The sequence below is a fragment of the Telopea speciosissima genome, chromosome 11, assembly GCF_018873765.1.
Source record: "Telopea speciosissima isolate NSW1024214 ecotype Mountain lineage chromosome 11, Tspe_v1, whole genome shotgun sequence".
Classification (NCBI taxonomy): domain Eukaryota; kingdom Viridiplantae; phylum Streptophyta; class Magnoliopsida; order Proteales; family Proteaceae; genus Telopea; species Telopea speciosissima.
This window is the reverse complement of record NC_057926.1, coordinates 47,650,269-47,663,694: the sequence shown is the minus strand read 5'-3', so window position 1 is coordinate 47,663,694 and position 13,426 is coordinate 47,650,269. Positions and strand designations below refer to the sequence as shown.

Below are 13,426 nucleotides of genomic sequence, written 5' to 3'. Positions count from 1 at the left end.
CTACCCCACAGTGCAACCCCTTCCATTAACAAAATCCTAAGCAAAGATAAAGAAGCATTTGTTGTCCTTACTCCATAGTGGACAGAAAGCAAACACTTTGTGCTCAATATTTTCTCACTCCTGTGTACTGTCCACCTCTACAAATGCCCTTCAAATCCTTTGAATCAGAGTCGTCCAATCAACCCTCATGTCTCAAATGGTCTTTTTATGATCAAGATCCTATTCAGGGAATGGCCCACTAATTGAATGGTTAGGATTGATCGGTAGGTAGCTAGGCCTTGTTTAAGGGTCATAAATGAAGTCTTCTCTCTTCTTCAAAACTGTTAAATTGCATTTGGGTTGAGGAAGGAGGGCTCTTCCCAAGATGGCTTCTGATGTACAAAGCTTGGGGCTTTTCAACACAGACATGTCTTTTGGTATCTTCTTCCTTTCTTTGCTTTTCTCTGTTTTCTTGTCTTCAAAGAGCAATAATGGTTTTCTTATTTCCTCAGTAATTCATAATACTTTATTTTTGTTGAAGACATGGTATCCACCTTCTCAGAGGACTTGTCAACTGGAACTGGATATCTTCAAGATGCCATAGTTACATTAAGCAATTGCTGCAAGAGGAGAAGAATATCTTCTTTCTGTCATGATACAATGGATGATTACTCTAAGGTTTGCCTCTTTCTTCCTTTTGTTATGATAGACTTTAAGAGAGAGAGGTGCTGACACTCATGCATGGATCATATACTGCAACAGAATTGTTGGAATTCGATGGATTATGAAGACCCATTTGTGAAATTCGGCAGCTTGAGAGGACAGAACTATGATCTAGTTGCAGGTAAACCCTCCTTTCTCTTCATGGTTTATTACTAATTTAGGAACCTGCAAATGCCATATGGAATTATGGGGAAAAGATCTCTACTTGGTGTTGTTTCCTACATCCTCTCATAGGGCACCATGAGATGAAGCCTCTGCCTAGATACCCAGGCGTGCTCACCCATTGGCCTAGACGCTTGTGTAGAGACCATGCGACTAAGTAGAGATCTCTTGCCCATGGATTGTTATATGCTTTCTAAGTCAGAATCCTCTACCCACATGGATCTCCTCTTACATGAGAATGGTTCAAATTTTTGTATGAGAATCATTCTCGTACGCCCTTAGGTGCACAGATGAAATCCAAGAGAGTGAGTGGATTTTATCTCGCCTAAGGACATATGAGAATGGTTCTCATACGAGAACTTGATCCAACCTCCCTGTCTATGGGATGTGGGACCCACCTCTGGCATGCAGGACCTACAAATTGAATGTTACTTAACCAACAAAATGTACTGATTCAATAACCTTAAACACAACCCTTTTGTGTTATTTCTCAAAATCATCTCCATAAACCCTAACTCTTCATGCTTCTTTTACAATGGCATCTTCTCCCCATTATTCTCTCTCTCTCTCTCTCTTAGTCTGATATGAAGTTTGTATGTGAGAATTACAATTTGAAATGATCTTATAATTTCTATCTATTCAGAGAATAACTGACATTTTCCCTTATTGTGACCATACAAAGAAACCCTTTTCAGAATTGGCTAAATAGAAGAAGCCTGGAGAACATGAGCACCACATAAACCAACCTTTTTCTTACTCTTTCTCTCACATGGACTCAAAGACCAAGGACCCACAAGAAGAAAAGGACCCATCAGCAATTAGTATACTTGCCTTCTATTCATAAAGCCCTATGTTGTACTTATATTTCTCTAAGTCTTCTCCCTTTTCTTCTCCGTTTGGTTTCTTGATTTGGTTCCATGGGTCGCGATGGTCACTTGTTGCAGAGGAAAATTGTTGTTTAATAAAGAAGGTGGTGTACCCATTTGATATGGTGAAGCCTGGAAGCATTGAAGGGGACGTGACACTTGAAGACATCAATAAGAGGATTCTTATGAGGCCCACTAGACCCGTTCGGCACCCTGTAGGGGACTTTGCTTGCCGGCCATGCGTGACAGCCGATGGGCTCGGACTTTCAGGAAAAGTAGTGGTGGCTTTAACTAGAATCCGCACTAGAGGGAGAGGCACTGTCACCATTATCAGGACCAGAGGTTGAGGGAGCAGAGATTGATTTCCTTTGGAGTGCTTTTACGGCTGTGGTTGTTTACATAGCATTTTGGGGGGCTTTCCTTCATGGTTCATGTGTAGTATGGGATTGTATCTTATCCATATCCAATAAAATCACTGGTTTCATGGCCCAAATTTTATGCCACACTTCTAGTTTTGTTTATTCTTGAAATGACTGACTGGTCGTTAGCATCTCTCTCTTTCTCTCTCCTTTTTTTTTGTTTGTATTTTTCTTTTTCCTCTCTCTCTCTCTCTCTCTCTCTCCCTTTTTTATAGGAATCCATTAAATGTGACTGAATTCACATAAATAATTGAGATAGGAATCTTTATATCATGTCCCAACTATTTAAAGCTTTTGTTTAACATAGTCTGACATATTATCGCATCCTCCCTATCGGTATCGCCATGGTTTGAGGTATCGGTATCGTATAGGGGTGATACTTAACGATTTTGGTTGTGGCTGATCCTGATATTGTGCTGATATCGATCAATGACACAATACGGAACAAGGGGTGAAATAGTAAAAAATCTTCTTTTAAAGAAATCAAGGGCAATTTTGTTTCATCAGAGTCGAGGTTTTGCAAGTGACCGATACTTGATCCAATACCATGCACTAAAACCATGGGTTTTGTAGGTCACCGATCCCGATCAGGGTTTTAGTAATCGATATTGGTCTCTACCGATCTGGATCGGTTAGGTTTACCCTTGATTCCTTCAAAAAATTAGATTTTTTATTTTAAATTTTTACCCTTGTCTGTACTGGTTCACCGAGACCGGCTAGGAATCGATATCGGCCTCCACCAATATTGATACGAATCGGCCGATCCAATACTGATTCTTCAAACCATGATTCCGATATCGTGCCAGTACCGTATTGGTAAAATGGTACAGACAAAACAATAGATTCTTGCAGGGATAGGGAGATAGATTGATGCAGCACTTGCAACGTATTTTGTAAAACAGAGACACATGCGCAGGGGGGTAAAGAGATAGAGGACAAACCAATAGAAGTTGCAGGATTCTTTTGCAAAAGTAGAGAGAGGGAGAGAAATTTGAGAGTAGATTCTTGGACTCTATCTTAATTACCTATTTGAACTCAATCAAGAGTAATGAATTCCTATAAAAGAGGGAGAGAGAGGAAAAAGAAAAATAGAAAGAAAAAAAAAAAGGAATGGTGTGATCTCTCCGTGAATTGATATCAAACGTGACATTTAGAAAAAGGTCATTGGAGTGGAATCCTCTTCAATGTCGTTGGAGAGGATCCAAACTTGCCTCAAGGTTGGGTTTGAGTTGTTTGAAGTCCTCAGGTGTCTAACCCATAAGTAAACCCAAATCCAAACACAAACCCATTTCTTCAAACTTTATTGATTTTTCAAATATATTTAAAACATTATAATTCAACATATAAGTTTGATTAGAAGTGAATATCAACCTAAGATCCCCAAATAGTAACCAACCTTGATTTCAACAAGATTGTAATTTAATTTATGCCCACACATTTTTTTTCCCGTGGGGATAAATCATATTATTTCACATGAAACTACATTAAATACTGCATTGAATGAATTTCAAAATTTTAAAAACTCTTTATTACCCCTTCATTAAGTAACCAACTTTTGGGAATAAGATGAGGGATGGCTAAAAAAAAGTTACAATTTTTTAATTTACCACTTTAGTGACAACAAATTATTCCTTTTGATTTATAAAAGGTCAAATAGTTGAAAATTTGGGTTTTGATTGGGGCGAATCGCTCGAGTCGAGTCAAAATTTTGGAAAACTTGATCAAGAGTCGTATAGACTAGGTCAAGGTTAAAAAAATGGCGAAACCAGGTTATAAATCGTCCGAATCAAATATGACTTGATATTTTTACCTGAGTCATGACAAACTTGACTAGTATAGTCATTTTCTTAAAAACCATAAAGTTGATTCACTTAGAAATTGAGTTGAGTAAAATAGTAAATCCATATTCTAAAAAATAAAAAACCCTCAACTCCTCAACTCCCTTATCTTGTTCAATGGCATAAACTCAAAATGCAATGGTCATCTGTGATTCTTTGATTCTTTGATTTTTTTTCCCCTGATTTTTGTATATTTTTCAGATCTTTTTACTAATTTATACATATTTAGTATATTAAAAATTAAAAAAAAAATGTCTCGTTTTAACTGGGTTTGATAACGCTGAGTCACTAGCATTTTTGAAAGACGAGTTGAATCAGAAAACCTGATTTTCCAACTACGATCAACTAATTAATTAATTACAGGTAAAATTTTTTGACTAATTCCATGCCATTATTAATAGTCAAAGAGGGTGTTCGTTAGAAGCTTCGCTGCTAGGTCAAGATCCAAGTTGTCTCTTTCCTTTTTTGGGCTAATAATCCATGTTGTCTCTATTGTTTTACCCAGTCTCAGTGTTAGAAGTCCAATCACAACAGAATTACACGGATGTTACAAAGGTATATTACAGAAGAAGAAGGTCTTTTTTGTTTTATCAAAAAAAAGAAGAAGGTCTTATTAGCTTCCCTATCTTCAAGCTTCTCTGATCTATCCCCTCTGAATTGAACAGCAGGCTGTGACTCAAGCTCGAGAACTTATTCTCTGCATTTCTTTCACAGTTCAAAAGAGATCGAGAGGAAGAAAGAGGTCAAGAATAGTACTTCTCAAAACCAATAATCACTCGATCTTGTATAAAAGTCCCTCTATATCAAATTAAGCCAATGACAAATAAGGACAAACTCAAGTTCACCACCTTCTCTTCAGTGGTTCCAAAGAGAGGGAAGGTCTTCAAGCGTATATATTGCTCCTTCCTAATTGCCTTTCTTGGTGTGAAAAAAGGATGAACTCTAAGCCTGTGGTTTGAAGATCTACATTGGTTTTGTATTTTGCTTTTTTTTTATTATAGTTGTTTCTGATTATTATAGTTTAGGATTTAGAGTCCATATGTGGGTACCTCTTTCTTTTTTTTTTTCATTTTTTCTTTTTCTTTTTAATCCATGCCCTCTTAGCCAGCAAAATTGTCCAGGGTGCAAGGAAACCTCTGCAATTGTATAGTAGTATTACCTTTACCTGGAAAAGAAATTACAAGCTAAGAAAGGGAACCAAATCTTACTCTCAATCTCTAGGTATAGAAAACCAATGGTTAGTTGCAACATCTCCCCCTTGACATACTGGGTTTCTCAAGAAAACTACAACCACCAACCTTCTTTGGAAGTTCAATAAAATAAAAGGATAAATTACACAGAAACCCCCTGAGTTTTGCTTTAAATACACGAACACCCCTGTGTTTCCAAAAACCTACAGTCTAACCCTCTAACCCATTTGATTAAGGGTGTAAACGGAAAAACGTAAATTACCATTTTAGCCGTTCATTAAATATGAAAAAATGTAAATTACTAAATTACCCATTTCCCTTTAGCAAAAAGCACACACTTTCTCCCTAAAATCAGCCCCATGTTGGTTCATCTTCTTCAACCCCACCTAACTTCCTACAATTTCATAATTTCTAAGCTCGATCGATCTTCATACTTGCAGCTCCATAGCAAAAATTCCTGCAATCTCATCGTTTTCAACCGATATTGGTACCTGCAACTCAATTGAGCATATCTGCGACTCAACTGAGCTACATAGCTTCATATCTACGACTCAATCGAGCTCCATAGTAAGTATGTTGAGGAAGCCGACCCCTTCTCTCTAAGAGAAATCAGAATAGTAGGCCAAAGGCATTGATTTGCGCCTAGGCGCGCAGGAAAACGTAGAGTTTTCTTTTTCATTTTGAACTTTGGTTCTTGACTCTTAAACAATAACGCTCATTTCTCATTGAAAAAAAAAATGGAAATGCTCATTTGATTTTCAAACCTCAGCTCTGCAACTCATGTGTTGTTGGTGAAACCTGACTTCGGTCTGGAAAGTAGTTCAAAGTATCTTCGAAGGGTCGTTTTGGCCTCAAAACGAGCTCGGATGGCTTAAAAAGTGCACATGTCACTGCCTAGGTCGAGTATAGCTCGTTGAGACCTTCAAAACGATATATATTTCGACATATGTTTAGTTTTGCTCCAACCCTGACAGGCTGGTCATTTTTTCGGTTCTAGGGGCATTTTTGTACTTTTTGGGTTAGGGCTTTTCTATATACTGTTCTTTTCTTTGGGAGAGTAGTATGTTGAGGGTTTGTAACATTTCTGAGATAGTGAAATTCGTTCTATTGCTCGATCGTGGATGTAGCTTCCCATCTTGGGGGTGAACTATGTAAATCCTTTGTGTTGTGTGTGTGGTGTGTTTTGTTCTTCTTTGTTTTTTGTATTTCTTCTACAAATCGCCACTTCTGGATGTCGTTTCTTAACATCATGGTCCAAAGTTTTCAAGTTCAGTGCTATTACTTCCATCCATCAATTGACTATTCTAATTGCAAATTTTATACTCTGATTTGTTAAGTTTATGTCCTCACACTAGTCTGCATTTATTGGAGAACAAACCTTGTTATTATAAACTCCATTATTCTCAAATTTCTAGAACCAGCGGTACCCTATTTTTAGTTCCTATTTCATTATTCCCAAATTTCAAGAACCAGCGGTACCCATCTATTGACTATTGGATCTGGCTCTTCTACTTCCAAAGCTTGTACTTCTATCCTACTTCCATCAGCTCCCAGTGTGCCACCTGGCCTGACTACCATCCAACGGCTGGTTGGTATTGAAAAAATTCAAAATTTTTTCAAAATCACATGAGACCTGTTTGAACCACCTTAAATCCCAAAACAAACTCACCCGACCAGTTCAAACACATCCTTAACACAACCCCAACCCTAGCCTAACCCATTCTCTCTCCTCTCTCACTAGTATAGTCATTTTTTAAAAAACCATAAAGCCAAATAACTTAGAAATTGAGTTGAGTAAAATAGTAAATCCATATTCTAAAAAATACAAAACCCTCAACCCCTCAACTCCCTTATCTTGTTCAATGGTATGAACTCAAAATGTAATGATATGTGATTCCTTTGTTTTTTTTTTTTCTTCTTGATTTTCCCAAATTTTTTATAATTTTTTTAACTAATTTATGCATATTTATTACATTAAAAATTAAAACACATGAATCATTTTAACTGGGTTTGATAAGGCCGAATCCCTAGATTTTTTAAAAGACGAGTCGAATCAGAAAACCTGATTTTCTAACTACGGTCAACTAATTAATTGATTATGAGTAGAAATTTTGACTAATTCCATGTCATTAATGGTCAAAGAGGTGTTTGTTAGAAGCTTTGCTGTTAGGTCAAGATCCAAGTTGTCTCTTTCCTTTTTTGGGCTAATAATCCATGTTGTCTCTATTGTTTTACCCAGTCTCAGTGTTAGAAGTCCAATCACAACAGAATTACACGGATGTGACAAAGGTATATTACAGAAGAAGAAGGTCTTATTAGCTTCCCCGGCCATCTTCAAGCTTCTCTGAGCTATCCCCTCTGAATTGATCAATAGCAGACTTTGGCTCAAGCTCAAGAACTTCTCTGCATTTCTTTCATATTTCAAAAGAGAGAGGAAGAAAGAGGTCAAGAATAGTACTTCTCAAAACCAATAATCACTCTTGTATAAAGGTTGCCTCTATGTGAAATTAAGCCAATGACAAATAAGGACAAACTCAAGTTCAACACCTACTCTTCAGTGGTCCCAAAGAGAGGGAAGGTCTTCAAGCGTATTTATTGCTCCTTCCTAATTGCCTTTCTTGGTGTGAAAAAAGGATGAACTCTAAGCCTGTGGTTTGAAGATCTACATTGGTTTTGTATTTTGCTTTTTTTATTATAGTTGTTTCTGATGGCCCATATGTAGGTACCTCTTTCATTTTGTTTTTTTTTTTTTTTTTTTTTTTTTTGTTCTTTTTAATCCATGCCCTCTGAGCCAGCAAAACTGTCCAAGGTGCTAGGAAACCTTTGTAATTGTATAGTAGTAGTACCTTTACCTGGAAAAGAAATTACAAGCTAAGAAAGGGAACCAAATCTTACTCTCAATCTCTAGGTACAGAAAACCAATGGTTAGTTGCAACATCTCTCCCTTGACATACTGGATTTCTCAAGAAAACTACAATCACCAACCTTCTTTGGAAGTTCCATCACCAAAAAAAAACGAAGAAAAAACCTGCTTTGGAAGTTTACCTTTGTGCTCCTTCTCAAGAGAACAGTGAAGGATCACAGGCAATTCCAGACAAGTTTGTGTGTGCATGTGGCTTGTTTTTTATTTTTTATTTTTGGAAAAAGAACGCCTATCTGGTCATGTGACTCCTATGCCTAAACACAGGAGCAGGTGAATTTACCACCTAACCCCTTGTAAAATCAAAAGTGACCGACCCCACACTGGTGCGAGGGTTATGTGACCGGACAGCGATCTCTTGCTTTATTATTTTTTTTTTTAGGGAAGTATTTTTTTGTCCATGTGTGTGGCCTACGCCAGTGCTCCCATGTGTCTGTCTCTCTCTTCCTCAAAACAAAGGGGCAGAGGTGTCTTTTCAAATGAGGAGGAGAGAGATAGACTCATGGGAGTGTTGGCATAGGCCACACTCCCATACAAAGAACTTTCTCCCGTTTTTTTAATATGCTTCATGCCAAACAAGTTGCATTGATCGGTCGTTTGAAGAGGTCCAATCTGCAAGTGTCTCAAAAGGGTAGTGGGTGACTTATACACAATATCAGTGAGGGCTCATCTCTTGTGCACCAAAGTTCAATACTATGAAATAACTGAAGAAACTAAAAACAAAAGTAAATTACTCAGACCTCTCCTGTACTGTCTTAATTGCAGTTTATACCCCTGAATTCATTACAATTAGTATACTTAACCCCATTCTAAGTGAATAAATTACTCAAACCTTCCCTGAACTTTGTCTTTTTTCCAATCATGTCCCCTATATTTTCAACAATTACAGAGGCGGTGATTGACACTTATGAGAGATGAGTGTCATTATTGTAAACTTATAATCAAGGCATAGTGCAAAAGAGGTCTGAAACTCTGAATAATTTAGTCTAAAAATAATGTCGAAATTCAATCCCGGAATGTCTGCTGCATATTCTCTTAGCATCATTCGTATTTATAATTTTATGAAGGAAATGAGTTCCTTGTTCGGATGCATAGAATATGCTAGCACTTCCCTGTGTCTCTCCTCCCACTATAAGGGGCAGATATGTCATTTCATAGGAGATCAGAGATGTAGACAAGAAAAGTGCTACCATAATCGGCAGCATTCTTTCTTGCTTTTATGATTAGGGAAAAGACTGGACACGACGATACACCCCCAAGGTGACCAGAATGCGTCATTCTCTCTCCTTTCTCTTTTGAAAAGACCCCCTTACCCTCATGTCCAAATTGGGATTTGTGTATGTCGATAATTTACTGAAAGCTGACGACATACCCAACCCTCCCTTATGATTAATATGGATCATGTAATTATTGTCAAAGGAGACACTTTGTGCCAGTAGCTCATTGATTGTGGAAGTCGATTAGGTCGATAAGAATAAATAGGGGAAAGTTTTCATACACGGTATAAAAACTTTTCCCTTTTTTTATTAAAATTAATTTTCATTGATGATTTTTTAATAGATCATAAACAAAAATAGACATGATACCGAAGAGGCTCTTAATAGATTTGTCAAATGCCATGTGGCTAGAAATAATGGAAATTGAGTGGGTCCACATAATAGGGAATCTTATATCTATCTCATTGGTAAATTTTCCACCCAATACGAGTTTATAATGTGGAACATATCGTGGTTAAAAGTAATGGAAAATTACAAAGACGTCATGTACATCTAATATATAATAATGAAGTCTAATGGCAAGTTTGTAATTTTATACAATTTTGAAAAAGACTTTTGACCCATATAGGATAGGAAAAAAATCCTTTGCACCGGCCTAATCTGGCGGTGCATTGCAGTGTGGGCCTGAGAGCTCGATGCGTGGAAGATACAACATCCAACAGTGCCGAGCTCGAGAAGAAAGAAAGAAAAAAAAAAAACTGCCTTGCATCAAGCTTGCACCGTTGGATGAAGCCTCTTCCACGTGTTGAGCTCCTAGGACCTAACTGCAGAGGATTTTAATCCTATATGATACTCATTGGATTGGTGTATTAGATCGGTATCGCCCAGAATTGGGCAAAATATAACACATTTGTCCTTGTTTCCCCCCCCCCCCACCCCCCTTAAAAACAAATTGTTTTTTTAACCTTTTTACCTTTGTTCGTACAGGTGTATTGAATTGGTCTTGACCAATATCGATCCAATCCGACCAAATATTGGCTGATCCAATCCAAGATTGCGAACCATGGCTGGCTACTTAACAGCATTGTGTTTTTGCAAAAGATGCACACACCTTACCACTATGAGCGTCAAATTCAAACCGAAAACAGAAACCAAGACCGGACCGAATAATCCAAACTGAATTGAACCAAATAAAATTTGATTAGGTTTGAGTATTGGATTTAAAAAATACAACATAGCAACTGAATTCCAAAACCCAAACTGAACTGAATTTGGATATTAGTTTATTAAGTATAGGATCGAGTTTCCTTCTACCCACAGTGAATGGGATGATTGGGATCTCATTAATCGACGAGTGGGAGAGGGTGAGAATGGGTATGATGAGGGTATTTCGGAACATACTAAAACCCTAGGAGGGGTTTGTGAACCCTAGGATGGTGGGTGAACTTAAGTATATTACTACATTGTAATACTAATTAGGGGTGTAAGTTCGGCCCTGTCAGTCCGAGCCTGCCTTGAACCCGAACAAGGCCTATGCTGTATTTTTCAACATGGGTCAGGGTTGGGTTGGGCCAACGTTAAGGCCTTGGGCTAAGTCCAGCCCAGTGCTGCCCTATGGTAGGTTATGCTTTACAATTTTTGTTTAATGGTTATAAAAAAAAAAAAAACTGATTATCTATTGAACGAACATATTTACAATTATAATATTAGTCAATTGAGTATGAAATTTTTACAAACAAAAAATTTAGTATAGAACCAATACCCAGTCACATGTTTCTCAATTTTTTAATGCATAGGACGACGTAAAAGGCAAAAAAATAAGGCAACTCAAGGCCAACATACCCTAACAAAAATCAAGGTCAGTCGGGGCCAAGGCTACCAAGGTTCTTCCACTTTCTAACTTTGCTCAAACTCTATGGCGACTCGAGAGCATAAGTGCAAAAGTGCAAAAGTTTAGGGTCTCTTGAAGATCAAAGTGGTGGAGTGAACCAAGTGAGCTCCCCCTCTCTCTCTCCTACCTGATTTATCGATCTTCATCTTCAATTTTATAGTTTGAAACTTCGTCGCTGTCACCATTATTATTAATGGCAGGAATTGCAACGGTGACTAGACGAACTAATTAAATGAGTTCTATTGCATTGGTGGCCAGACCTTAGTTAGTAAGTTCGGGTTTTATACGTGTATCCAAATGTTTTATAAAAAAACATATTTTTCAGAATAGATTATTAAAATGGCTAAAACCACGTATTTTAGAAGTGACTATATTATACCTGTTTAATTGTCGTATGTATCCATTCCCAAACTTACTAAGGGCTAGGCGGACTACTCTCTCTCTCTCTCTTTTCTGTGTGTCACTTCTGTCAGATATTCGGTACAATTTTTTTGGTCCGATTGGGGGAAAAGATCTTGTGCATCCAGGCAGCCGGGCTGCATGTGTAGCGCCAGACTCAAGATGACGTGCTTTGACCGCCTTACCCCTACTCGGGTAAGGCGCTTGGGTAGGGATAAGGTGGTCAAAGTATGCCGCCTTGAGTCTGGCGCTGTACATGCAGCCCGGCTGCCAAGATGCACAGGAGCCAGGTCCCCGATTGGGTCATATGCTTGCTTGATATCATATTTAATCTTATAGTTTTTGGCATAGTTATTTAATTTGCGTCAAACCGAATAATACGGATTATTCGGTAAAATCCAAACCAAAGGCAATTCAGAAAAAAATCGTTATTTTTTCGTTCATTATGACGACACAAGTACTTTACTACAAACGAATTATATGCGAAAAAATTCGGGTACGTTAAAAACCAGAAAAACCCCTTTTACGGTTCTACATAGTAGGGTTTTTGGTTTTTACTGTTCAACACTTCAACTCTTTTTTCTTGGACGAAACAGTTCAACTCTTCAGTCTTCACTCACCATTCTCCATTCGTAGCAGGGTCGAGGACTCCAGAGCAATTGAGAGAGACAAGGAGTTAACTGCCGGTCACCGCTGCAACGTGCAATCAGGCAACTCAGGTAACGCCTTACTACTCCATCCTCTCTCTATCTCCCCCCCCCTCCTGCGGTTCCCTCTGCCCGTCCTCGGCGAGTGGTCCATATGTTAGGGAGCTTTCACCTCGTTTGAGAAATAGATTGCAGGATAGGGGTATGCTTGTGGAGTTAGTTACAGAACATGTTCTTAATCCATTGAGAATTATAGTTACAGAGCTGTCAAACTTTTTTTTTTTTGAAAGTTTGAAAATTATAGTATGAAAAGCCTATAATTTCTGTTAGGTATTCTGGTTCTATAGCTCAAGTGGGTAGTTGACCCAAATTGAACTTCGGCTAATATGCTCAAATTCATATGATTAGTGATGTAAGATTTTCTCGTTTGGTAGGTGTAAGATTTTCTCTCTAAGCATTAACAGCAAGAAGTAGAAGAAAAGTGTACCATGGCGTATGAGGGAGGCAATCTCAAGTCGACCTCCATTAATGGCGTAAAGATGTATTCTGTGTCGGGCCAACGTTCTGTGCCCACTTGGATTCCACCCAAGAAGTTGAGAGCTCTTCGCAAAGACAAAGGTAATATTACTCATCCCTTGTTGAATTTCGTGTATCATTACTCCAAGTTCTTCTCTGTTCTAAAATTTGAAAATCCAAATCTCTACTTTCAGTTAGGTATATTAGTTCTGTACGACACAGGTTGAAAAATAAACGCTAATTTCAGTTTGATATCTTAGTTCTGTAGTTATTGTGGGTTGCTTCGCACACTCAATTGTTTTTGGATTTCTAGGATGACCCAAAATTGGACTTTTGAAGTTACGTTCTTCAGTTTGATTCAAGTAGTGGTATAAGTGATTATGATTTGGTCCGTTTGTTGAGTGTAATCCAAGTCTTTTCATTACTTTTTGCCGTTTTTATTTTCATTATTATTTGTATTACTAGTGCCTCTCACTAGTGATGACTATAAACTCTTGTTTGTTTTTTGAAAGTTGAAAACATAATATGAAAAGCCTTTAATTTCAGTTAGGTATTTTTGTTTTATACCTCAAATGTGTAGCTGTGCACACTTTGCTTGTTTGGATTTTTTGCTGACCCAAATCAAACTTCTGTTGTTACGTTGTTCAAATTTATATGAT

At 37.8% G+C, this 13,426-nt stretch overlaps 2 protein-coding genes across 6 annotated transcripts in view; both read left to right on the top strand.

Annotated features, from left to right (window-relative positions):
• The first annotated feature begins 354 nt into the window (after positions 1–354).
• LOC122646449 lies at positions 355–9,736 on the top strand. Of its 4 annotated transcripts, none has more exons than XM_043840004.1 (5): positions 355–416; positions 521–657; positions 742–823; positions 1,809–2,117; positions 9,726–9,736. In XM_043840004.1, exons 1-4 carry the CDS (start codon positions 365–367, stop codon positions 2,075–2,077), a joined length of 540 nt encoding a protein of 179 aa, XP_043695939.1. In that variant the 5' UTR covers positions 355–364; the 3' UTR covers positions 2,078–2,117; positions 9,726–9,736. The 4 variants fall into 4 exon arrangements, 3 of the variants coding, with proteins under 3 accessions (XP_043695939.1, XP_043695940.1, XP_043695941.1); XM_043840005.1 differs by having other exon boundaries at positions 377–413; positions 515–657; XM_043840006.1 differs by having other exon boundaries at positions 379–416; positions 518–657.
• A 2,953-nt stretch (positions 9,737–12,689) lies between these two features.
• Positions 12,690–13,426, top strand: part of LOC122645996 (nucleolar protein 10) — a 37,984-nt gene continuing 37,247 nt past the window's right edge. For both annotated transcript variants that reach the window (XM_043839449.1, XM_043839448.1), the window contains exon 1: positions 12,690–12,869. In XM_043839449.1, the coding sequence (XP_043695384.1) occupies positions 12,740–12,869 (130 nt within the window). In that variant the 5' untranslated portion in view covers positions 12,690–12,739. The remainder of the gene's footprint in view (positions 12,870–13,426) is intronic.

Coding starts and splice junctions, on each gene's coding strand:
- LOC122646449 (XM_043840004.1), top strand. CDS start 365: ATGGCTTCTGATGTACAAAGCTTGGGGCTTTTCAACACAGACATGTCT. Junction 417..520: donor CAACACAGACATGTCTTTTG/GTATCTTCTTCC, acceptor TTTTTGTTGAAG/ACATGGTATCCACCTTCTCA. Junction 824..1,808: donor GAACTATGATCTAGTTGCAG/GTAAACCCTCCT, acceptor CACTTGTTGCAG/AGGAAAATTGTTGTTTAATA.